The sequence below is a fragment of the Ictalurus furcatus genome, chromosome 13 (assembly GCF_023375685.1).
Source record: "Ictalurus furcatus strain D&B chromosome 13, Billie_1.0, whole genome shotgun sequence".
Classification (NCBI taxonomy): Eukaryota; Metazoa; Chordata; class Actinopteri; order Siluriformes; family Ictaluridae; genus Ictalurus; species Ictalurus furcatus.
In genome coordinates this window covers 16,285,551-16,310,373 of record NC_071267.1, presented here as the reverse complement: position 1 = coordinate 16,310,373, position 24,823 = coordinate 16,285,551, and the positions used below count along the sequence as shown (strand labels likewise).

At 40.3% G+C, this 24,823-nt stretch overlaps 1 protein-coding gene across 11 annotated transcripts in view; it reads left to right on the top strand.

Moving 5' to 3' along the window:
- camk2g1 (calcium/calmodulin-dependent protein kinase (CaM kinase) II gamma 1) overlaps positions 1–24,823 on the top strand; it is a 74,947-nt gene that overhangs the window by 1,650 nt on the left and 48,474 nt on the right. For all 11 annotated transcript variants that reach the window (XM_053639159.1, XM_053639156.1, XM_053639161.1 and 8 more), the window contains exon 2: positions 541–635. In XM_053639159.1, the coding sequence (XP_053495134.1) occupies positions 541–635 (95 nt within the window). The remainder of the gene's footprint in view (positions 1–540; positions 636–24,823) is intronic.

Genomic DNA, 24,823 nt, shown 5'->3' with positions numbered 1-24,823 from the left:
AAAAGGATGTAGTTTCGAACCCTTTCTGGCAGAGAAACACTGATGTAGGGTTCTACAATAAACATTTCCAATTTCCCCTAGATCTGGACAACCAAAGAAACATTACAGGTCCTATATTTGACCCCCCCCCCACCTTCTTTCTAAGAGAGTAGACATTAAAAATGTTTTTTTGCTATGCTTCCTGCCAGTTCTCTCAGAATAATAGGAATAAAGTCTCAAAATGGTCTTAGTCGCTTGTCGGGTAAATGCTGCATTATCCAGCTTTCTGTTTTAATCTACAATATAATTCATTTGTATTAGTTACATCGCATGTTTTGGGTGAGCTGATGTTATCTGTGTGAGGTTGCATGTATCTGACAGTCATGCTCACTGCACAGCTCTTTGTGCAATAGTAGTAGAATTGAGTAGATCTGCGTCCTGCATTTGTCATGGCCCTGCCTCTATGTGACACATAAATGACAGCCATTGTGTGCATTGCATCAGTACTATTCAGCACACTGCATGTGTGACATCACGCTGTCCTTTTTTCTTTCTCCCAAGGGGTGCCTTTTCCGTGGTGCGCAGATGTGTGAAGAAGTCTACAAGCCAGGAATTTGCTGCTAAAATAATCAACACGAAGAAACTGACAGCCAGAGGTAAGGTTCGACTGTGGCCCTCTCAATGTAAACTCGAGTGATGTCATCTGGCTACGGCGTGCTAGTAAAGATTCTTTGCTGCTTTTTTATTTTAATTTTATTTTTTTAACTGTTCTGAGCGCTGGGGGAAGTGGAGGCAGAAGATCTGGCATATTGGCGGTCTCCTGGGATTACATGTCATTAATAAAAGAGCGTGCTCTTTAGAAAGGGGCTGTCTGACTATCTTCTGTGCAGCTCCAGGTGTTGTAGGGCACACAGCAGTGCTGTGGTATGTCGTTGACAGGGAGACACAAGTTATAATTCCAGCCAGGTTTTCTGGGGCAACAAATGGAATGCGGAGTGAAATAAACGAGTAGCATGCTGATGGTGATATTTGATTCCTGAAACCGTGGTGAGTGAGTGAGTCTGTCTGTGTGTCACATGAAAATACACTCTGATTTCTATGCCTGCTTTGTGTGCCTGATTATGCCTGAATAATGTTTCTAAATAATTTGTGGTTGTGCAAAAGTTTCATTTCAGAAATAATCTGCTTTTGATTGCTGTAACACAAAAGGAGGTGGGAGAAAACAAGTCGTCTGATGACCAATGTTTATTCCCTAGACATAAGCTCGTGCTTACTGATAAAGAATAAGAGAGAAAGTTTGCTTCAAGTCCTTGGATACCATAGTGTTAGTGGTCTGTGTTTTCTACTGCTGTTGCATTCACACACTGGTGATGTGTGAGGATATAAAAATACCTTACCAAGCACATGTATTTGTCAATTTGACAATCTTGAAGCAATTGGGAGAACTTTTTGGTTCTTAGGGTAACAATTTACATACATTTACATTAGGGCTGCAACTATCGATTATTTTGATAATCGATTAATCATTAGTTGGGTTAAACGGACAATTTTTTTCTGTAATTTTTTTCTGTTATTTCACATTCTGCCTGATGTCCTTCAAACACTGTGCAAATTGAAGGCAATGACAAAGGTATTAAATGTATCTTTGTGGGCTATGCTATACATTGTGCAAAGGATTTTTTAAAATATTAACATTATATTTTGAGAAAAAAAGAGCAAAAAACAAATGTTAACTGGTAAGAGGTTGAATGTTCTGCAGTAATACACACATTCACTCATCTGAACACAGTAACATGTTTCTTTATTCTGTAAATTTATGACACTTCTTACATTTCTATACAGTTCCATGTTATAACCCCATTACAGTTACTGCTCTCATAAAACACTCTTACTTCTGTTTGTAAATATCGCTAAATATAGCATCAAACATCATATTTGATCAAAATGAATATTTCAGAGTTATTGCGTTTCCTTTCTCTCGCGCGCTGTTTGATTGACCCGTTTGTGGACTTGCACTCATTCAGTGAAGTTTATGGAAATACTGGTGTGAATTTCTAACATGTATAGATAAGGATATAAAGGTAAAAATGTCATTTCTGTGCTGAAGAAAACATGTCTGGAACATGTTATACATCACACGCATCTGTCGCTGCTTCTGACACGACAAGCCACGTTAATACACTTACGAGTTTGTTTGAAGTGCTTCATATAAAACAAACATTCTCATGTTTTGGATGACCTGGATCGTGCACTTTTCCTGCAGCAGCTCACTCTGTGACCTCCACTGTTTTTCCAAATGGTTTGATTCATAGAAATGCGTTTCTCACCATTGTGAAGTGACATCACTGACCGGGGGGGGTTATCCACAGTGACGTCACAGACGCAACTAATCCATAATGAAATTTGTTGTCCATTATTTTAATTATCGATTATTGATTTTATCGATTAGTTGTTGCAGCCCTAATTTACATACATTGGAATGTTACAGACCTAAAGCTTATACAAGTTGTTGAACCATGGCCCCTCAAGACCTTATTGCTTGCGTCTCAGCGCTTTTGGATGTGTCCATTGAATATTTTGCCAATGGGTGAGGAAGTACCTACTTCTTAAATACCCTTTGACTCTCCTTCATTCTGCCAAACAGGAATATTTCATGCAGTTAATGGGAAAAGTGGCGCCCCATCCGGAGAGTAAGTGCCTCATCTGGGACTCGGCCTTTGTCTTTGATGAGCTGCTTTTCTCCAGCAGTCAGACCAATTAAGGGCTGCTACAGAGAACCGTTCTGCAGACGTCCTGTTAGCTGAGCAAGAGGGCATGACCGGAAGCCCTGACTGGTCATATAGGAAAACGGCATTTCAGCCAGGGACCATTCCATTCCATTCCATAGCATTCTGCTCAGTTCAATTTATCTAGTGCATATCTGACCTGGTTTGATTGTCCTCCTTTTCCTGCATACCCACTTTCAGTGATGTTTAAGTGGTTAGTGCTTACGTGAAGAGCGGATCAATGCTCTGTATACCCTCTGGTCCCAAAAAATAATTATTTGTGCAGTTTTTCCCCCATTTCTGTCTTCCACTTTTTCATCCTCAGAGACTGAAGGATTTAGCTGAAAGATGTTTTGTAGAACTGTAATGACCCAGTGATTGGATGGCTTGACCCAGAACTTGTTGCAGTAGCTAGGCAACCGTTTTTCTAGAGCCGTTTCTGATTGGCTGGCATAGACTCGGAGGACAAGACTAGCTGACCGGGGGACGGATAGCTGGAGACAAGGAGAAGTGGGGGGCATGGACTGCAGGTTTGTAGACCCATTTATCCATAGTAAGTATGCAGTTGTGTACAGAGCGGCATTTCCGTTTGATTGTTGTTCTGTGCATGTTAACAGTTGGCCTGGGTGTAAGAAAGGCTTCCTGTGACTTAATTGTTTATGCCTTTGTAATTGAACCATCTGTCTGTGCATCCCTCTCTGCCCTGTTCATTATCCTTGCTGGTGCATGGGTGTAAATGGTTAGCTATGGGTCTACTTTAAGATGTCATACGCGTGCTGTCTAAACAAACCTTTCAGGCTGTTTCTCACACTTCAGAGACGCTGCTACAGTATGTAAAACTCATTTCTGTCAATGTAGTCCGACAACACTGGTTTGTTCATTATATTACATTATCTCTTTGAATGAATTGTCTGAAATACTGTTTTCTGGCTCCTTTGCTCTTTCATCTATGTATCCATCCCACCCTCTTTCTATTTGTGTGAGGATTGCTGTGTATTGAGGTTAATCCACTTATTTAATTGTATCTGACTAAGGCTCTGGGGATCCCAAAGAACAATCTCTTGTTTTGCACTTGTTTCTTTACAATATGCCTAAATCACTGAAATGAAATGAAATGAAAGATGGAAGGGGGTTAAACAGGTCCTGTGTAATGTCACATAACCTATGAGCAATTCCATGCAAATGTCAACCTTACCATTAACAAGTTCTTAACAAAAGAGCAAAGCCCTTTTTAAGTTGTCCATTTAGATCTGTATTTTACTGCATTAATGGGCTGTAATAGAAATTTTAAGGAATTGCCATGTTTATCTTTAATTAAGATTAACTTTGAACTCGTATGGACACTTATACACCTTGTTTCCCTGCTCAGCTTCAGAGGATGTTAGCGTTTCAGTTTCAGCCCGTTACTGGTTAAAAAAAAAAGAGGCGTATATTAGGGTGACTATATTCTGATTTTCCAAAAAGATAACAGTATTTGTGCATCTCAAAAAAATTTGAATATTGTGGGAAAGTAAATTTATTTTTCCATAATTTAATTCAAAAAGGGGAACTTTCATATATTTATAGATTCATTTATACATAAAGTGAAATATTTTAAGCCTTTCTTTGTTTTAATCTTGATGATTATGGCCTATAACTCATGGAAATAAAAAATTCAGTATCTCAAAATAATAGAATTAACCTTAAAACGAATATAGGTTTGGTAGCATATTCTGATATGTACAGAGTTGGGTGTAACGGATTACTGTAATCTAATGACTTTTTCTTTTTTTTTTCTCGTACTTTCCAAGTAGCTTTATGCAATGGGAAATGGTGAATAACTGTTATTGGACCTTCACTTTGCCTGATTAGTTCTTTATTCTCTTATTCATGGCATGTATTAGACAGTCTCTTTAGTTAGTCTCTTTAGATATCTGCTTTTATTCCCTCTCATTTGCTGTTAGTGTTAAAAAAGGGGGTGCTAATAAGACCAGACTACAGATGTCCTAATGGTTGAAAGTGGAATGGTTCTATGCCAGTTTTTGAGGTATTTTTTCTTTTTGAACTGGGCACTTCAGTCATTTCCACTGTGCTTCTTGTAAATACTTTGTTCTGGGTGACTCCATTCAGTGCGATTTTGTGAAACTTGTATCGATTACATCTTTCCTCCCCACCCTTCCTTCTGTCCCAGGTTCTCTCTTTCTCTCTCTTTTTCTCACACTGCAGACCCTTTTTTCTTACGTTTTACATTTATGGCATTTTGGCACACACCTTTATCCAGGGCGACTTGCGGGTTAAGGGACTCCCTTATCCAGGGCGACTTGCGGGTTAAGGGACTCCCTTATCCAGGGCGACTTGCGGGTTAAGGGACTCCCTTATCCAGGGCGACTTGCGGGTTAAGGGACTCCCTTATCCAGGGCGACTTGCGGGTTAAGGGACTCCCTTATCCAGGGCGACTTGCAGGTTAAGGGACTCCCTTATCCAGGGCGACTTGCGGGTTAAGGGACTCCCTTATCCAGGGCGACTTGCGGGTTAAGTGCCCAACAGTGGCAGCTTGGCGGTGCTGGGGTTTGAACTCAGAACCAACTAAACCACTGAGCTACCACTTCCGTGTTGGTTATCTTCTGTAATTGTACCTAGATTAAAATAAAAATATAAGCTGGAATTTCCCAAGTGGGTCACAAAGAACCTACAGGCAGTGGATGAGCTTGACGAAGGCAGAGCTGTGCAATTACACACCTAGGTGGGAGTAGGGAGGTGGGAATTTGATGGTCACAAATGCACAGACCGAAGGCACACAGTAGTAGAAGAGATATGACTGTTGATCCTGTACACCTATTGTAATTCTTCTTAAGGTTTGGCTTTTGTCTAAACACCTTTACGTGAGAAAACAACATATTACACATCCACACAGAATGTAGTGAGACAAGGTGAAGAACTGAAAAGGAGTATAATGGTTTTCTGTCGTGGTGTCAACACTGGTTGCACGCGATGAGCACACAGCATGGCTTTTCAGTCGACACTCGCCTCCAAAGTGCTGTCATTGGTTTCTCAGCAATCAAATTAATGTAATGAAGTGTCACAGAGGTAGATGTGTTCATGTTGATGATAATGACTGTGTAGTCTGTGTGCTCTGATTGAGCTCAAGCTTCTCTTTACTATAATGGCTGGTACCAGTATCATTTAGCTTAAATAATCACTTTTACTGACACTCAGTGCCAGTTATTAGAACATACAGATGTCTGCCAAAGGTAGGCAATAAATCAATTCTAAATGTAATTCATTATTAATGTATTATAAACAGTGTGGCAAGAAAACATAGATTCAATTAAGAAATGGGTCAAATGCACAATCGCATCACTTCACTATGTTGTCTTTGGCTTTTGCATTGCTCACTGTTGATTTTAAATATGAAACAGATTTGGTTAAATTATGGCATGATGTCAGAAATGTTGCACTTGCTTGTGCTGATCAAACAATACACATTAGTTATTGACAGTAAGACACATCCGTGCATGCTCTGTTTACAGAAAAAGTGAGCAGGAATGTTAAGACTAAAATCTCATATCTGTAAATCATGTTGACAATATTTTTCTCCTCTTATCTGCACAGTTCAAGGATACCCATGGGCTGCGTCCAAAATGGCGTACTACCCTACAACACAGTAGGCGAAAAGCAGTACTTCGGGGGGTAGTACGTCCGAATTCGCAGTAGGCGAGAAATAGCCTTGATGGCGTACTCCTTCTGGCGAGATTTTGCACTGTGAAACTGACGGACACTACTTGAGTCAAAAATTCCCATAATGCAATGGGACTGGTGCGGACGAGCTCAGGGGGAGTGGAAGACCATGCATTGGCTCTTTTTAAGTATTAAACCTTGGTTAAACAGGACTTGTTTAAGAATACCTGAATAAATTGTTAACTTGTTGAAGGTTTAAACAAGAAAACAGTTCTCACAGCGTTTGAAACCTTTTTTGGGATCTCCATGATGCTTTAGCCGGCAATCTAACGGTAACGAATTTACCTCAGTGCCCACATTAATTCACTTATTCAGTTAAATATCCTGATGTGAATTTTGCCGTTAGTGTGGTTGCCTTAATCTGGTGGTCCCTTTTAGCTTTTTGTGTTTATGATGACATCAGAGGTCACATGACCATGCCAATATGGCAGATGTTGTATGTCTGGGATTGTAGTCATACGACACACACACTGATTAGTATGTACTGTTTCATTGGCGTGCAGTAGGTACTGTCACAGTAGGTGATTTCGGACGCAGCCATGGATTTTGTTTGGAGGCTCTCTGAGTGCCAGTGAGTCATCGGCTACTATTAAGACTTGCCTCCGTACACATGCACAAGCCCTGACATGCCATTGGGACTGATAGAGTTCTGCCTAAACACCGACAGATGAGGTGGAGGTGCAAGTTTAGTTTGTGTGCCAGCTCACCTGCGTGGGAGATGAATATTCATCACACCTCTTAATTAAAAAAAAAAAAGAAAGCTTCTTATTAGAGTTCAGATAAATAATTTAGCTGCACATGCAGCAGGTAGAACTTTCAGACTGAACATTTATGGCTCTAGCATAAGTGTTTGTCATGCCTAATCCTCATATGCATGACACACCCTCTCTCAACACTTCACTCTCTTCTGTATAAATATTGGACCAGCTCTCTGTTGTGTTATTTGACGTTGGCCTTTACTGTTTAACTGTGTGTGCGTGCATGTGCATGTGTGTGTGTTGTCTACAGGGCTGTATAAATCACCCCAGGCTTCCAGTAACACTTAGTAAACACTTTGGCCCATCGCTCAACGCATGCTGGGCTCTGATGTTTATGAAATGTCAGCTAATACAGTGCTCTCCTGGCCCAGGCATAGCTTCTTTGTCTTTCCCTCTCTTTCTCTCTGCTTTATTTCTCGCTCCCTCTTTTTCTTCTTTTCCCTCCAACTTTTACACTTACCATGTTGTTTTCTTTCTGTTTCTCTTCATCTGGTTTTATTTTTCCACCCTACTCATGATATCTTGTCTCACTGTTTCTTTCCTGATATGTTTGTTTATCTTTCTTTCGTACCCTTTCCTTTATTTCCTCCCGAAGTTCCACACGTTCTTATCCAGACCGTCGGTTCTCTCAAGCGTTCCCTGCTCTTTCATTTTGTGTTCTTTTTTATCTTCTGTTTTTATGTGATTGCTTGTGGCTGGGTGGAACGGTGTGGTTGATGCGGAATGGACAGTTTACTGCGGATACACACACATGCCAAACACACTGCTTAGAAATATGCACGATTGTTCTATTCGCCCTGCTGGACTGAGCTATAATGGCACACAGGACTCGAGGAGTCTCATGCAGCTTTTGCAGTGTTAAAATGTTCAGGATTATCGCTGATACCTTTCTCGGAGTCTCATGCTTATGACTCTCGTGCCGCTGTCACACGCGGTGTTTGCTCTGTCTTAACCACTGCTAGCGGGCTTCTTGCTCACAGTTCACTTCCCCACAGAGCTGAGGAATAAGGTCAGGGTAACGTCCTCAGTCTCTGTGGCTTCCATCAGCTTTACTTACTGATTCCACACTATGAGCTGCTTGCACACACAAACACAAACACACAACTGAGTTCATGGTACAAAGTTCAGATCTTTCTGTTTCTCATAAGGCTGGGTTATATTACACAACGTTTACCATAATTATAGCCATGATTCACAGTTGGAGCTGTGTCGGTGCAGGTCGGGTCTAGCTTGCAGAATTTTGGGGCAGATGTCTTGGACAAACATTGTAATTTCTTCCATCCAGATCGAGATTCCGAGCAGTCTGTGGGTGTCTGAGTCATTCAGTCATTCATCACTCATTTACTTATTGAGTTGCTCACTCATTCATGTAGGCACTCGTTTATTCACCCACTCAGTCACTCACTCACTTAGACTTGTTCATTTGTTCATTCATTTCTTCACTTAGTCAGTCATTCATTCAGTCACCCACTGATTGATTCAGTCACTCTTTTGATTTATTCACATTTTCAGTCACCTACTCATTCACACATTCAGTCGCTTATTCATTGTTATTTACACACTCAATCACTCATTCAGTCACTTATTGTCATTCAGTCACACATTCACTCATTTACTCACTCATTTACACATTCAGTTGCTTATTCATTGTTTATGCACTCAATCACTCATTCAAACATCGTCACTTATTCATCGTCATTTACACACTCATTCACACCTTTATTTGCTTATTCAGTCATTCATACATTGTCACTTATTTTCATTTCTCATTTACTCATTCAGTCACTTATTGTCATTCAGTCACTCATTCACACATTCAGTCGTTTATTCATTGTTATTCAGTCACTCAATCACTTCCTTATTTGTCATTAAGCCACTTATTCGTAGTCTATCAGTTGCTCAGTCATTCTCATTCACTCTCTCATTCGTGCATTCATTCAGCTTGAGTAAGTGTTTATCCTGGTTATTGTAACTGTGGATCTGAACCCTATCCCTGGAATACTGAGTGCAATGCAGCACTACACCTGGTTGAGGCACCAATTCATGACTAGCATCATGCACACACTCGTACACTCCACACCTAGAGGTAATTTATAGTTCCAATCCACCAAGCAGCTTGTTTTTGGTAGGTGGGAAAAAAACTGAACACTGGGTGAACAAGTGAAACTCCAGATGGACAGTAACACAGGCTCTCAGATTGGGAGGCATGGACTTCCTGTTCATTTGAGCGACAGATGCAGTGATACGCGTGTCGAAGAAAGGAAGTGGATATTGAGTGGAAATTACTAGTTGTCTGGAATTTAGTGAAAACTGATGGGCTGGAGTAGAGTTTCTCGGTGGCGAGTTGTGGCAGAATCGCAAGTTCCCGTATGATTTAAATTTGAAGAAGTATCTGGTGTAACCTCAGTGGTTTGTTTTTGCCTCAGAGTGCCGGAGGATTGACGTATTTTTGTAGGCCAACCCAGAAGTTAGCATCACCCTGGTTCCCTCGACAAAAAGCCAACAGGATTTTTCCATTGGCTTTTGGATTATTGTGGAAAATAAGCTCTGTGACCAACAAAAGATTATGATTCTTACATATTCTATTCATCAAGATAATCTTCACAAATGAACACAATAATGAATTTTGAAGCCTAAATATAATCACCGGAAGCAAAAGCTAAAAGTAGGCTGTAAACGAACTACACCACGGTCGCATCACCACCGCTAAGCCTCGATTGAATTTGAAAAAACACTACAATTGGAAAATAATGTAAATTGATACATCTAATAGTTGGAATAGTTTGCAAACGCGTGAGTATAAACACAACGAGGCTGTTGTTGATGAGTTTTCCTGTTCGGCGTGATGATGTTTAATGTCCCCGATAACCTCTGTAGTCCCATTTAGCCACCTGTTAGCGACTGCCTTTTTCAAAACCCGTAAAAACTTAACAAAATCACGAGTGGGGTATTACTGATGTATTTTGTCATAGAATAAAATATGAAAATATCTTGCGCTTGTGTTAACCTCAGACCTTATTTCAGGCATTTAACCAAAATCCCATTCAAAAAGCCCACTGACTTTGGGACGATTGAACCGGAAGTGCTAAAATGCGAACTTATTTCCAGGTTTTAGGACTCATCCCTGCACCACTCTATACCAGCCTCAATGCCAGCATGTTTGGTTTATTCATTTCAGTCTCTGCTAGTATAGTGGGTAATGTGTGATACCTCCTAAAAGTCTACAAAGCTGTTTACAAGACACAATACTCAGTATTTTTGTAATCTGTTAGGACTGTAAAGGTTCTAGTGTTTTCAAGAACACACACACACACTCCCTCAGATCAAGGATAGAAAGCACGGAGAGTGTAATTTACTCTTTTCCCTGATGAGCATGTCCAGCCTTGTGTTTGCAGCAACGCCTAATGATGTTGAGTGCTCAATAACTCTGGCTCAGGTTGATTGATAATTCAACTTTTATATTGATCCTTTGTAAAGAACCGTTTAATGACTTCATTTGTGTAGCGGGGGAGATGCAAGCTGGTGCTTGGACCATGACTGGAGAACGAGGCACGAGGCAGTGTACGTATCTGTTCTTCTCCTTGCAGCTGTATGAAGAGAAGTGCAATGAGCCTCCTCTATCAGGAAGGGGCTTGACATTAATAGTTCACGCTGGGGGGTTTCCAGTGATCTGCATTGCCTCTGCTTCTGTCGCTCCTCAGTTTGAGTTTCACTCAGCGGTTCTGAGTTGGAGTTTTAAACTAGGATACTGGGATATTCTACTGCAGTGTTGGTGTGGCTGAGCCCCGCTGCTAGTGACAGGCTTTGTTAAGGAGAATTTTGTCCTCTTTGGCGCTGCTTGAAACGCTCCTTAAGTGTGTTGGGGTGAGCTGGGTTGTCTTGTTAATACTTCAGCTTTTGTCTTTCTTTCTCACTCTCTTCTCACACACACACACACACCACGTTTATGTTTGAACTTGCACTCTTTTGCTATATATTGTTAAATGGCTGAGGAAGAGAAAAGTGTATTATTATTATTGCTGTGTTAGTCGCACCAACCAGCAGCCACTTCAGAAACACAGACAGGACAAGAGGCCAAGCACCTTCAGCTGACATGCTCTTGCAGAAAACAATGGGCTCCTTAACGTTGACTGAAGGCTTGGTCTTTCTGCAGAATTATTCGAATGGGCCAATCTCACAACTGCAACATCTTTTATTACAAAAAAAGAGGATGTGTGTATAATAGTGTATGGAAAAAGTCATGACCTCCAATCACAAAAAAAAAAACGGAACTGGAGTATTGCATAAAATTAAGTCACACCATCATTTCAGATTTCCTTGTCATGCTTTACAGTATAATAATAATTATAAAAATTAACTCCGTTTAATAAATGCCAATTACCTCCTATAAAACTTAAAATCGTAAGAAGAGGACGACTCATGGTGCAGAGATGTTTTATTTCCCCCGTTCGTGAATTAAAGACCACAGCATTGGCTACGTTTACATGGACAGCAGTAATCTAATTATTGACCTTATTCTGAATAAGACATTATTGTGATTAAGGTTTTTACATGAGTTGCTTTTAGAATACTCCTCTCATGTTCCTGTTTTCCATGTTATAGAACAGCGATTAACAGCACACGTCAGTACGTCCCCACGCCACGCCGTCCGACGTTCCCTCCGGAATTTCATGTCGCAACAGACAGTTGGTCTTCATTATGGTACCATATACAGTTTTGGGTGTTTCATTTTTAATTTTACGAAAGCTTCAAGTGCAGTTAATTATTTGTCATGCTATATGTGCAAATAGACGACTGCTTGAAGCCACGGGCTGCGTCCCAAACCACGTACTTGCCTGTTATATAGTAGCCAAATACATGTATTTCACTTCCTACTATATAGCAGGTAAGTACGTGGTTTCAGACGCGGCCGTGCTCTCTTGTTTGCCATCAATCGGGTGAACTCTGCCGTGTGTGTGTCGTGTCACAAAATGCGGTGAAAACTCTCACATGACATTAATAGTGTGATTAAGGTGTGTACATGTCTATAATGCACTCCGATAATGCGACTAAAACAGGAATACTCCATGTCTTAATTCGATTTGTGTTTACTTTGAGTATGACTTTAATCGGATTAAGGTCATCAATAATGGCTGTTTACATGGTAGTTTCTTAATCAGAGTATTGTCTTAATCAGGTTAATATCGGATTATTGCTGTCCATGTAAATGTACTGATAAACAGAAGTCAAAAGAATTGCTATGACGCTGACTTATCCTGAGTAACCTTACTATTATTTAGGCCAATAATCACAGTGAGGGTAGGTGAAACTTTTTCACTCTCAAGCTGGCACATTCCAGCACTCAGTATTACCAGTCATTTTACCGGTAGGTACGTAAAGGATCCTGTCCATATCTCATGACCGAGCTGTTAACTCTTATTTCACACTCCATGAGTATCACTGTACAGATGCTTATGACTAGTTGTATATTGATGTTTAACGCTATGATATGAAGTTGCATTTCACTACAGTCTCTCTGCTGAGCTTATAATGAAGTGTTTTTCTCTTGTTGTTATATTGTAATCCTTGATTTAATTTCCCTCTAAAACCCATTAGTTCTAAATTCGTCTGTTCTCTGAGGAGGTCTCCGCGCATTGCAACTGCTGTAATAGCTAATTAAGCATAGAGAATGATTTTCAAAATCGTTTTAAAGTGCAGTCACGAGCAGTGAAAATATAACTGTTCTAGCAGCTCTTCTGTAGCTTTTCTGTGGAACGTCGTCTTTTCCATATGCTACACTGCAACTCCGTCTTAATATTGTCAGACTAGATTAGCTGGATTAAACACATCGCATGCCGGCTTCCCCTTAAGACAAATGGAAGTTCATCACTGCTGCTGGGGAACAAACACCACCCGTGTGTGTGTGTGTGTGTGTGTGTGTGTGTGTGTGTGTGTGTGTGTGTGTGTGTGTGTGTGTGTGTGGGTGTGTGTGTGGGTGTGTGGGTGCGTGTTCAGTGACTCCCAGAAGGCCCTATCTCTCCAAATATATCCATACCCATGTCTAAGGGGATGCACATCATCTCCCTTCGCTATTCTTAGGCCCACTTTCCTCTCTGGGGTCCGCAGTAGGTTCGTTCCACTGTGGAAATGTCGCATGTCCCTCTGTGCAAGGTTTAATAGCCTCTTCATTGATCCACAGATGTCAGTTTTACACATGCGCAACCCCTTGATATGCACATCATCTCAACATGTACATGGCATGCTTTTCCACCTTCTCTAATTGGCTGAGGAAAAATGCCATTATCGCTTGTTATTTTATTTCTTTTTTTTTTTTTTTAAAAATGACTATATGATTACTTGGAAATCATTACATTTACTTTTATTCATTTAGGAGACTCTTTTCTCCAAAGCGACTTACAAATGAGGAAGCAGTTATAATTCGAAAATAATTTTTAGCGGACGCTGTAATTTATAATGTTATTATTTCATTTTCTGTTTCTAAGAATGAGATGACTAATGTTAACAAGAGAGTTTTATATAATGCCACTTTTATAGGTTATCTATCTTAATTAAACCGTAGAAATGACTTGTGGCAATCTGTGAGCACAAACGTGTAAATTTGTACACTAGTGAAAACTGTCTCTGTCTCAGCAAGACAGTTAGATTAGTAAACATATTGGTCAGAGTAGCCATACGAGACAAGCATGTGAAAGTGTGCCAAAAATGCTGCCTACTTAAACAGCCGCTTCCTGAACGGAAAGAAGACTTTTTTTTTTTTTTCCATGATGGTGTCCACAATATCCAGATCATTAAGTCTGCATACTACGTACTTCTTTTATATGTGCATTTATGATCAAGCGACGAAACACCAAGCCAGATCTGCGTGACGTACTAAATTAGAAATATTCTGTAAAAGCCAGGTAATATTTTTTTAACAAGCTGAGAATTTACAAGGAACAAACGGCGAACGGTGGTTATCCGGCTGAAGCTGCGCCATTATGCCACTTTTTCCACTCTCTGACGTCAGTTTTGTAACAAGAAAACCTGTTAAACAAGAATTTGAGTGAACGCAAGTACAAACCCCACAAGCTTTCAGCACCCCGGCTACACGGCTCCAACCAGTTCTTACACTAGAATTCCTAAGAAACATACAATATTTTGCACATTATACATCAGCACCATTACAAAGGAGTTTATATAGGCATATCGTGAATTTAAGCACAGTGGCATTTTGTCTAATTGTGTATTTATACTGATGAAGAGCTAGTAAAACCAGTTAGTTTATCGAGCAGTCAGTGTTGCATAGACAAGATCATTTTGTGGATCTCACACACACACACACACACCCATTCACACACTACGGACAATTTAGAGTTGTCAATCAGCGTACAACGAATGTTTTTGGATCGGCGGAGGAAACCCTCGAAGCACTGGGAGAACATGCAGACTCCGTGCACACAGGGCGAAGACGGGTATTGACACCCCCCCCCCCCCCCAACCCTGACCGTGTAAGGCAAACGTGCTGATCACTAATCTATCGTGCCCCCTTATATAAATATGAACTTGAAAAATATCTGTTTTAACCATTTTGTTTGATCTTGTCAAAACCGTATAGAGTAATAGCATAAAACTCGAGCATTTTCAGATAGAAGCAAATAATTCCGAAAGTAAGCTGTAAACAGTAAACAGTGCTGGGGTTTGGTATCAGGGTCTGATTTGACACATTTTACGATGTTACACACTGTTGCATTTTCTTGCATATGGACACGGCACAGATGATCTCACCACACATCTGTTTCACATAAATTGTCAACAGAAGCTCGCAAAGAATCGACTCGGTATGGAGAGGATGTTGGTATTAGATTAGTATCAGATATTAACCAGAACTTTTATTGAAGCCAGTTGTCTTGAAAATGGAAAAAAATGCGATCATGCACTCCTAATAATTATGTATAAGCAAGGAATGTAGTAAGGCAGATACGCCTAACCTTCTGTTACAGATCGACCGCCCGGTGAAGTTTAGCTTTAACACCTGATCCGGATAAGTAAATGTTCAAGAGCAGCAGGAGCACGAGAAGTAAAAGCTGCAGACAAGTAGGTATTTAAGAGCAGAATTAGGCTATGTTCAGACTTCAAGACCAATTCCAGTTTACTGCCCAATGAAAGAGGATTTAAAATCTGAATTTTGTGTTGATTTTCTCTTTGTGTGTGATACCGCACAAATCTGAACAGATCATGCTCTTAAACTGACCTGTATAAGCTAAAGATGTCACTTTTTGTGCTTAATAGAGGGCAGGATTACGCTTGTGAAATGAAAAGCGATCACCATTAGCTTGTTTGTTTAGGTAGAATTGCATTGAAATAGTGACATTAATTATCACAGGCTGTTTGCATAGAAGGGATCTGTGTAGTGATTGTGGTGGTGGCCATTTGAACACATCTCAATCACAGTTGTAGATACACTATATGGCCATATGTTTGTGGACACCTGACGATCACATGCTTTCTGAACATCACTTTCCAGATTTAGTTCCACATTTGATGTTGTAATAAACTCCTTTTTCCTGACGAGGCTTTCCACTAGGTTTTGAAGCATGAATATGGGGATTTATGCTTATTGAGCTACAAGAGCATTAGAGGAGGCCTGGGGTGCAGTCAGTGTTCCAGTTCATGCAAAAGGTGTTCAGTGGGGTTGAGGCCAGGACTCTGAGATGCACCCATGGCTTGCCAAGGTTGGAGTGGAAGAACTCAATCGGCGCCCTAGCTACCTAGATCGTGAATCAGTATATAGTGTGCGTGAGTTCGGGCACTGGTAAGGACCCTGGCTCAGTACACATTGGGACAATGATGACTCAATTCCTGATGACATGGCTGCATTGTAAATCTTCTCCACTGGCATTTATCAACAACAGGCAGGACAGATATCTTTGACATTATATGTTCTATAAAATTGTTAGCTTAATCATACAAGTTTTTGTCATGGTACTTCAAGCAGGATTGTAGGCTAGCTAATGGGCTTTTAAAAAAAATCATTAAACACTTAAAAGTTAGACTCAAACAAACTGTATATAGAACATCATCAAATAAAGTTAAAAATCACTTATATAAGTATCATTTGAGAGCTACAACAATGCTGACAAGCTACTTACATATGTAGACAATTTTGGCTGAGAGTTCGTCCACCATTTTTTTTCTTCAGGAAATATGACGTCATTTCCAGTAAGGGAACATGGTGAGGATTGATGCTCCCTAATTTTTGCTTGGATTGGGGATTTTTTTAGGGTGTGACCGTTCCAGTGCACTGGAAGGATTTTGTGACTGAGACAGCCCTTAAAATGGCGGACTCCCTGATCAGTTCCCTGAACTAGGGAGCTGATTGTGATGCACCCCGTCTCTTCATAGAGCTCACTTTGTGTTTGTGCTCGAACAGGTTTGGGCGTCTTAGTTCCAGTGAAGGGAAATTGTAACCTTAGAGCATAGAAAGACATACTATACAATTCTGTGCCTCCAACTTTGTGGCAACAGTTTGGGGAACCACCGAGGTCTGTGATGGTCAGGTGTCCACAAACCTTTGGCCATGTAATGTATTTTATGTTGTTCAGTGTCTGCAAATCTAAGTGAAAAGTCATGTTAAAATTCACTGATCTAGTCTGCTATCAGTCACGTATCAGATCTGAATAGGATTTTAGAACCACCATATAAAAGTGACCCAAATCGTACTTGCTGTTCACGCTACCATGAAAGCTGCATATCCGTGTCCTGTATGAGTTAAACGATCGGATTTGGTTCCGTTTTGCCTGCAGTGCGAGTGTAGCCATAGACACCCCTGCAATGGGGACAATGCTATTGCTGTGTAGTAAGAAGTGCTCTGCTCAGATGCATTGATTTTCCATTTATAGTTCACCTATTTTCATGCAGTCTGAATGAAAATGTAAAAAAAAAAAAAATAATAATAATTATATATATTTACACACACAGTGCTTTGAAAAGAATTTGCCCATAGTTACTAATTCCCCAAATCTATGAAATGCATTCATAAAGAGGTTCAGCTGGACTAGACACAACCAGGCCTGATTACTGCAAACCCTGTTCAATCAAATCAACACTTAAATAGAACTTTTTCAACAGCATGAAGTTTAAAAAGTCTTATTCATTAACACACTATGCCAAAGTTGAAAGAAATTCCAGAAATGATGAGGAAGAAGGTGATTGAAATACATCAGTCTGGGAAAGGTTACAAAGCTATTTCAAAGACTCTGGGACTCCAAAGGACCACAGGGAGAGCCATTATTTCCAAATGGAAAAACTCTGCACAGTAGTGAACCTTCCCAGAAGTGGCCGACCTTCCAAAATTCCTCCAAAAGCACAGCAACTACTCATCCAAGGACAGCATCAAAGGAACTACATACCTCTCTTGCATCAATAAAGGTCACTGTTCATGTCTCCACTATCAGAAAGACACTAGGCAAAAATAACATCCATGGAAGAGTGGTGAGGTGAAAACCACTGCTCACCCAGAAGAACATTAAGGCTTGTCTGAATTTTGCCAAAACACACCTTGATGATCCTCAAACCTTTTGGGAGAATGTTCTGTGGATTAACGAGTCGAAAGTTTGGAAGACAGGGCTCCTGTTACATATGGCGTGAACCAAATACAGAATTCCACAAAAGGAACTTCATACCTACGGTCAAACATGGTGGTGGCTGTGTGATGGTGTGGGGATGCTTTGCTGCTTCAGGTCCTGGGCAACTTGCAATAAATTTGGGACACATGAATTCTGCTCTCTACCAGAAAATCCTAAAGGAGAATGTCCGGTCTTCAGTCTGTAAGTTGGATCTCAAGCACAACTGGATTATGCAGCAATACAATGATCCAAAGCATAGGAGTAAATCCTAGTCCTAAAAGTTGAAAGTCTGATCTCCAGTTATTGTTTGGTTGCAGTTATTGCTGCTAAAGGGGGCACAAACAGATTTTAAGTTTAAGGGGGCACTTAGTTTTTCACATTGGAGATAGGTGTTGGATAACTTTTTTTTTTTTTGCATCAATAGAAAAAAACAACTATTGTATGTTTACTCAGGTTGCCTTTATTTTGTGATGTTTTTCATTTGAAGATCTAAAACTATTTACAATAGTCTGAGATATACACAAAAAAACAGAAGAAATCAAATACTTTTTCGCAGCACTAATATACACACACACACACACACACACACATATATATATATATATATATATATATATATATATATATATATATATATATATATATATATATATTTTATATATATATTTTATATATATTTTTTATATATATTAAATAAAACACACACAGAGTGCCCTATTTGCACCCTTGGTAAATATGAGCAAAGAAGGCTGTGAAAATTGTCTTTTTATATATAAAAATATAAGTTGCACAGTTTCTGATTATGGTGCACCCTGAATTCTCAAGCTTCTTAGATCTAATTGTGACACATTTCTCTACAAATCACATTAGGCATACTTGAACTGAACTAATGTAATCAATATTTTGTGGTATTAAATTACGTGTTAAGCCTAACAATGTTAAAGCTGCTAGATCAGACGTTGCCTGGTGATGGGCTAAAAAATTAGTGGCTTCGAATGCTATTTGCCTTCAGTTTGAGACACAACCTTGTGGACAATTATACATAAAAAGAGAGGGAGTGAAAGATGGACTGAGACAAAGAGCGATGTCTTGATTAGTATGTGTGTGGAGTAAATGTGTTATGTCCTGTCCATGGACATAGAGGGACACTATAATAACAGAAGCATTAGGGAAAGATCAGGATTGCCATAAACGTCTGAGGGAGGCTTAACAGGGTGTGAAAGATGGCGTAGGCCACAGAGCAGTGCTGCAGGGGGGAAAAGGCTGCCTGAAAGCTTTTTAATGACATGCTCCACATTTGCCCACTGCCCTAATATGCTCGCTGAGAGCCTCTTTCTGATGAGCCATCACTTTTGGACTGAAACTGTTGCAAATTCTCTTCTCAGGAACCGTGTGTGTGGCCTGATGGATCTGCTTAAGAGATGCATTGTTTGCTTCTGTGTCCACTTTGACTTGGTTGCCAGTTTTTCTTCACTGGGGTGCTTTTATGTTCAGGATTTCATTACCCAGAATTCCCTTTACAGGCTTCAATACTGTAGTTTGAATTTGTGCAGCTACACTGTGCATATTGAACCTGTTCATGTGCTTGTTTGTGAACATGTGCTAGCATGTTTTACTTTCATTTTTGGCTAGAAACGTTACCAGCGTGCCTGCCAGGTCATTCATGCATTTCACAAATTTGACAGTTCTTAAATTCGACAGTCGACCAGCTCAGGAAGATCACTCTTGGCCTAATTGCTACTGCAATATTTATTTGTCATCTGTAACTTTTGTCAGGCTGTTTATAGACTAAATGTTGGTGCCGGTTGTACTCTATTCTCTGCAGTGCCTTTGCAGAACAAATATCCTTATCCATCTGACTAGAGCTGCAACAACTAATCGATAAAATAGATTATGAAAATCGTTATTGATTAAGTGGTCTGTGCGTGCAGGGGATACATTTACTCATTGCGTTACTTCTGTTCCAAAAACATGCATCAGAGAGTACAGACTGACGTGTGCCAAATGACATACTGCACACTTACACTATGCGCTCTACCATCTACTGTATGAATTTTGGCCATTAATACATATGAAATGCAGCCTCCAGCAGTCACTTACTTGTGACTGTAGCAGGAGAAGATGTCATCAGGTGGCATCGACCCTTAGCTACAATGTCGTCCAATTTGTGGGTCGGCAGTGATGGCCAGTCACTGTCCATCTTCTTCTGGCTTCCAGCTCAACTCCTGCCTATTCCAAGCCAAGTTGCTCCTGATGGCAAGCTTGCACCTTGCATAGCAGCTCTGCTACCATTGGTGCGTGTGTGAATGGGTGAATGAGACACAGTGTATAACACAGCGCTATATAAGTGCAGACCGTTTACCATTTACATAGTTTCCATCCCAGGTCCACTCTCATCTCCCAAGGTTGTGCTTCCTGCAGGAGGCTCTACTTGGTCTTTTTTGAGGAGTGTGGCTTCTCACTCTCTCTGATGAACTGGATAGATGGCACTAGACTCTTATGGGACTGGTGCTTTTTCCATCTCTCCTGGTCCAAGATGTTAGTCAGTGCACGGAGTACATTTTCATGATGCCATCTGTATCTTCCCTGGCTAAGCGCAGTATTGCATCCTGCCAGTATGTGTGCAAATGTGCCTCTCCCTCCACATAACTTGCACACTTCATCCTCCTTCGTTCCCCACCTGTACAAATTTGCTGGTAATGGAAGGGTATCATACACTGATCTGAGCAGAAAAGAAATCAGAAATGCTCCAGTCTCCAAAGTTCAGGCCATGTGTTTTTTCGCTTTGGCAAGTCCCACTTTGTCCAGGCTCCTTGTACTCCTAGTTCCACAGCCCTAGCCCTTCACCCTTCCTCCTCCAGGTGATGAACCTCAGCTTGTACAATATCTCTCTTCTGCATTAGGTCTGCCTTCCTTCATTTCTGGAAATGGGCAGTTCCGAGTCCTTGTCTCCCCATGCACTGGCTCCCTATGATGTCCTTCAACTTCAGCCTGCTCTCTGCCTGTGCCACTACTGCATTGGCTGCCCACTTGTGTCCTAATCTTGTGGTGATGCCTGCACCTCTGATCTTCTCATCACCGGAATCTCGGTACAACATCACAGCCCTGAACTTCGCCACTTTGAACTCTTCAACCAGTGACCATAGGGGTAGCTGTAACTGTAACTGTCCAAGTCTGATGTATAGCCCTACTGACGTAAAAGGTAGTGTCTATTCACTCGCCTCTCCAGTCCTTCCACCACAGTCATGGGCACTTCATAAATTGTCAATAGCCACATAAGTCTTGGTAGCAGACCATACTGGAAGAGCCAGGCCTTGATCTTGCCTGGTAAGCCTGAACACTCTCTTTCTAAATCATTCTTCTGCCTGTGTCTCTGTCCTGGATACGCTGCCTCTGTCATTAAGAGAGGCATCATACCAGTTTCCTAGACATTTTACTGGGACTTCCTCAATTGATGGTATCACCTTCCCCTGGACTTGAAGTTGGAATTTGCTAGCCACTTTCCTATTTCTGATCACCATACATCTAGACTTCATTGGTTTGAACTTCATTCTTGCCTTTATTGCCACATTACCAAGCTCATTTAGGATCAGTCTAGCTTGTACATGATTAGTGGTTGTTATAGTTAGGTCATCCATAAAGGCTCTTATTGGAGGCTGACGAATGGGTAGTATCATCTCAACTGAAACTAGCATTTTTTTTTTACTAAACGGAAGTACAAGCTGCTTCCTTGTCGATGGCACATGACGTCAAACTCGCGTAATGTAATGTTGCTAGCTTTAGCAGAATACCCAGAGTCAAGGAAAATTAATTTCTTCAGTTTACTGTTTCAGTGTTGCCTTTCATGCCCAGCATGACCTCAGTCACCATCAGACGGAGGTCAGTAATCGTCAAGTGACGGCGGAAAAAAGTGTGCGACCGCCAAGTCCTCTAAGGCATGGTGGACATTTTATTCCCCTCACCATCCAATTACCATCCAAAAAAAAATAATTGGCCCATTAATCGATTATGAAAACAGTCGTTAGTTGCAGCCCTACATCAAACGTGACCCTGCACCATTCTGGGACATAGTGTGAAACGAGTAGTTCTGCTAACTCATCTCGCCTCAATTACGAACATTGGACAGCTAATGCAAACAAAACTTTGCACAGTCGGTTGGGGAAAGCCTTTGCAATTATTCTCCGTTTGTTTGGTGCCAAGGCTACGCTTACATAAAGTGGCCACAAGGGACTACAGCATCCTTGAGCTCCACCAAGAGCTAAACAAAAAGAACACCTATCCACCACTCTCTCCGCTCTCAGCTAACCTTGGATCAGCCAAGACAAAACTAGTGCAGGATGTGGACAAATGAGTCCTATTTTGGGGGAGTTGTTCTGATTCATTTTAATCTGTACTAATTAAATAAGTGCGTGTAATAAGTAAATTAGTTACCAAGTCTCAGTAATTTTGAAGCTGATGCTGATTTTTTTTTTTTTTGGTGTGTGTGTGAATTTGATTTCATTTCCTTTCTGAACTGTGGCCTTCAGGATTGGTGCAAGATAAAGTTTGTCAAGCGTTCAAATAGTTCTTCAACCCTTTTATTATATGCATGACATTTTGTATGACTGGAAATGGTGATTGAGCAGTTTAAGAACCAGCTAGAAGATCAGAGTGCAGCGAGAAAGCCGATAGGAGGACGGCAAGTGGGACACAGAAGAATAAGGAGGAAGATATTTGAAAGTCAGACCACGGACAACTACAAAGCCTGCCCAGGACTGATGACCCATCACAGATAAAGAGGAGCGGAGAGGGTCGTGTGCATGTTTGAGTGGATACATTGACATTTACTAAGATTCTGTCTGGACTTTTTTTTTTCTTCTCCTTTTTTGTTACAGGAAAAACTATCAGCAGCATCTCTTTCCTTTATACATCAACACATCTCTATGACACACACATACACTTACAGACAGTTTCTCCTCATGCCTGCATGTGGTCTGGTGAGTGATGTGAGAGCTGGTGCTTTGCCCTGTGGGGATTTTGGTGGTTTTTTTTGTTGTTTTTTTTTATAGCATGAGGCTGTGTGACCTCACCCTTGGCCCCTGAGGTAAATCTCTCCCAGAATACTGAGTGAGAGATGGAGAAAGTGAGTAATTCAGACAGCCTTTAGCTGAACTATAACAGGCCCAAGTTAATAAATCCCTCCCGTTTTGCGCTCCCATTAAGCTACAAGCTCCACTCCCACTTCAATGACCTTGTAGGCGCTGATAAATTGTCATAGAAAAACATGCACTAATATAGGCAGAATCTGTAAAGTCAAACGGGTTTACATCACACAAACCTTTGATACATGATTATATTATTTTTGTATTTGACAGTTTGATTGGTTGCAGAAAGTACATTTATAATGGAGATTTTTAAGACTAAATAGAATAAATCATAGTTCATTTAGTTTCACCATACAAATGCCTTCATTTATTTATTATTGTTTATTATTATTATTATTATTATTATTATTATTATTATTATTAACAACATTACTGAAGATGAGTGAATAAAGGAGTCACCTAGTCCTGAGTAGGGTCATGATGGATCTGAAGTTTGAGCATGAGGTGGGAATACACGCTGGATGAGACACCAATCCATTGCAAGGCACCATGCACGCACACACACACACACATTCACACACTCATTCACACCTACTGGCACATTTTCATTTTTTTGTGGGAGGTTGGAGGAAACCCGAGGACCCTTAGGAAATCCGCGTGGATCCGGGAAGAACGTGTGAAACTCCACACAGACTGTAGCTCAGGATCAAACCACCATGAAACACCCTCAATATTAAGATCTTATTATGAAATATAAGCATGCATGTATTTGTGAACAAACTAACAAACATGTTTGCAGTCAGAAAAAGCAAAAATTAAATAATTCAACCCTTTTCTTACTTAAGCAAGCTTGTGGTACAGAAACGTAAGCAAGCTTTTCCGTGAGTATAATAGTGATTGACATGGATGATAGAAAAGATACCAAGACAGTGAGATTTAAGAGGAGGAGAAAAGGATCACCATCAGCATTCGATTTGTTGGGGCCATGCAGGTTAAAAAATGATCAGAGCCGCTAAACGCTGCGATTAAAGGATAATACATGTAAGTAGATTCTCGAAGGCATTTCTGCGATACATGATGTCATAGAGTCGCCATAAACTGGCAGCAGTACAGTAGTGTTGCATAAAAATACCTGTTTGATTTCAATCGTGTCTTAACATGAAATACATTTTTATATTAGAATAAATGAAAGATTAACTTAAATATTTTATAAAAATGCATTTAAGCAAATATATAGTGGCGTTCAATAGTTTGAGACCACATTGAAATTCTGGGAAATTTTTATTTAAAATGGGAAATAAACAGAAGGTGCACACTGTCATTAAAGCAGAAAAAGGGAACAAACTAAGTTACTAAAACTCTAAGAAATTCAAGTTGTTGTCAGTGATATAATTTGATAGCGCTGGCCAATATGACACTGTGTGTAAGCTCATGTGGTGTTTTTCTTCATTAATGCTTCATTAATGCTAGGTCAGAGCGTAACTATGACTATGCTTTGCACACGTAATATGACGTGCACAGACAGTGTAACATAAACCATTTGATTTGTGTGACCTTTAAAGAAGACAGGCAGTTACTCTATGTAGGACTAAATTAGTAGCTGTAATCATGTCCTAGTTTACTGATGTACAGTGCTGTGAAAAAACAGATTTATTCTGTTTTTTTGTATATCTCATACTAAATTGTTTCAGAAATTAAAACAAAATAAAGTCACAAATGAGCCAAGGACAACATCAAAGGAACTACAAGCCTCTCTTGCATCAATAAAGGTGACTGTTCATGACTCCACTATCAGAAAGACACTGGGCAAAAATAACATCCATGGAAAAGTGATTAGGTGAAAACCACTGCTCAACCAGAAGAACATTATGGCTCGTCTGAATTTTGCCAAAACACACCTTGATGATGCTCAAACC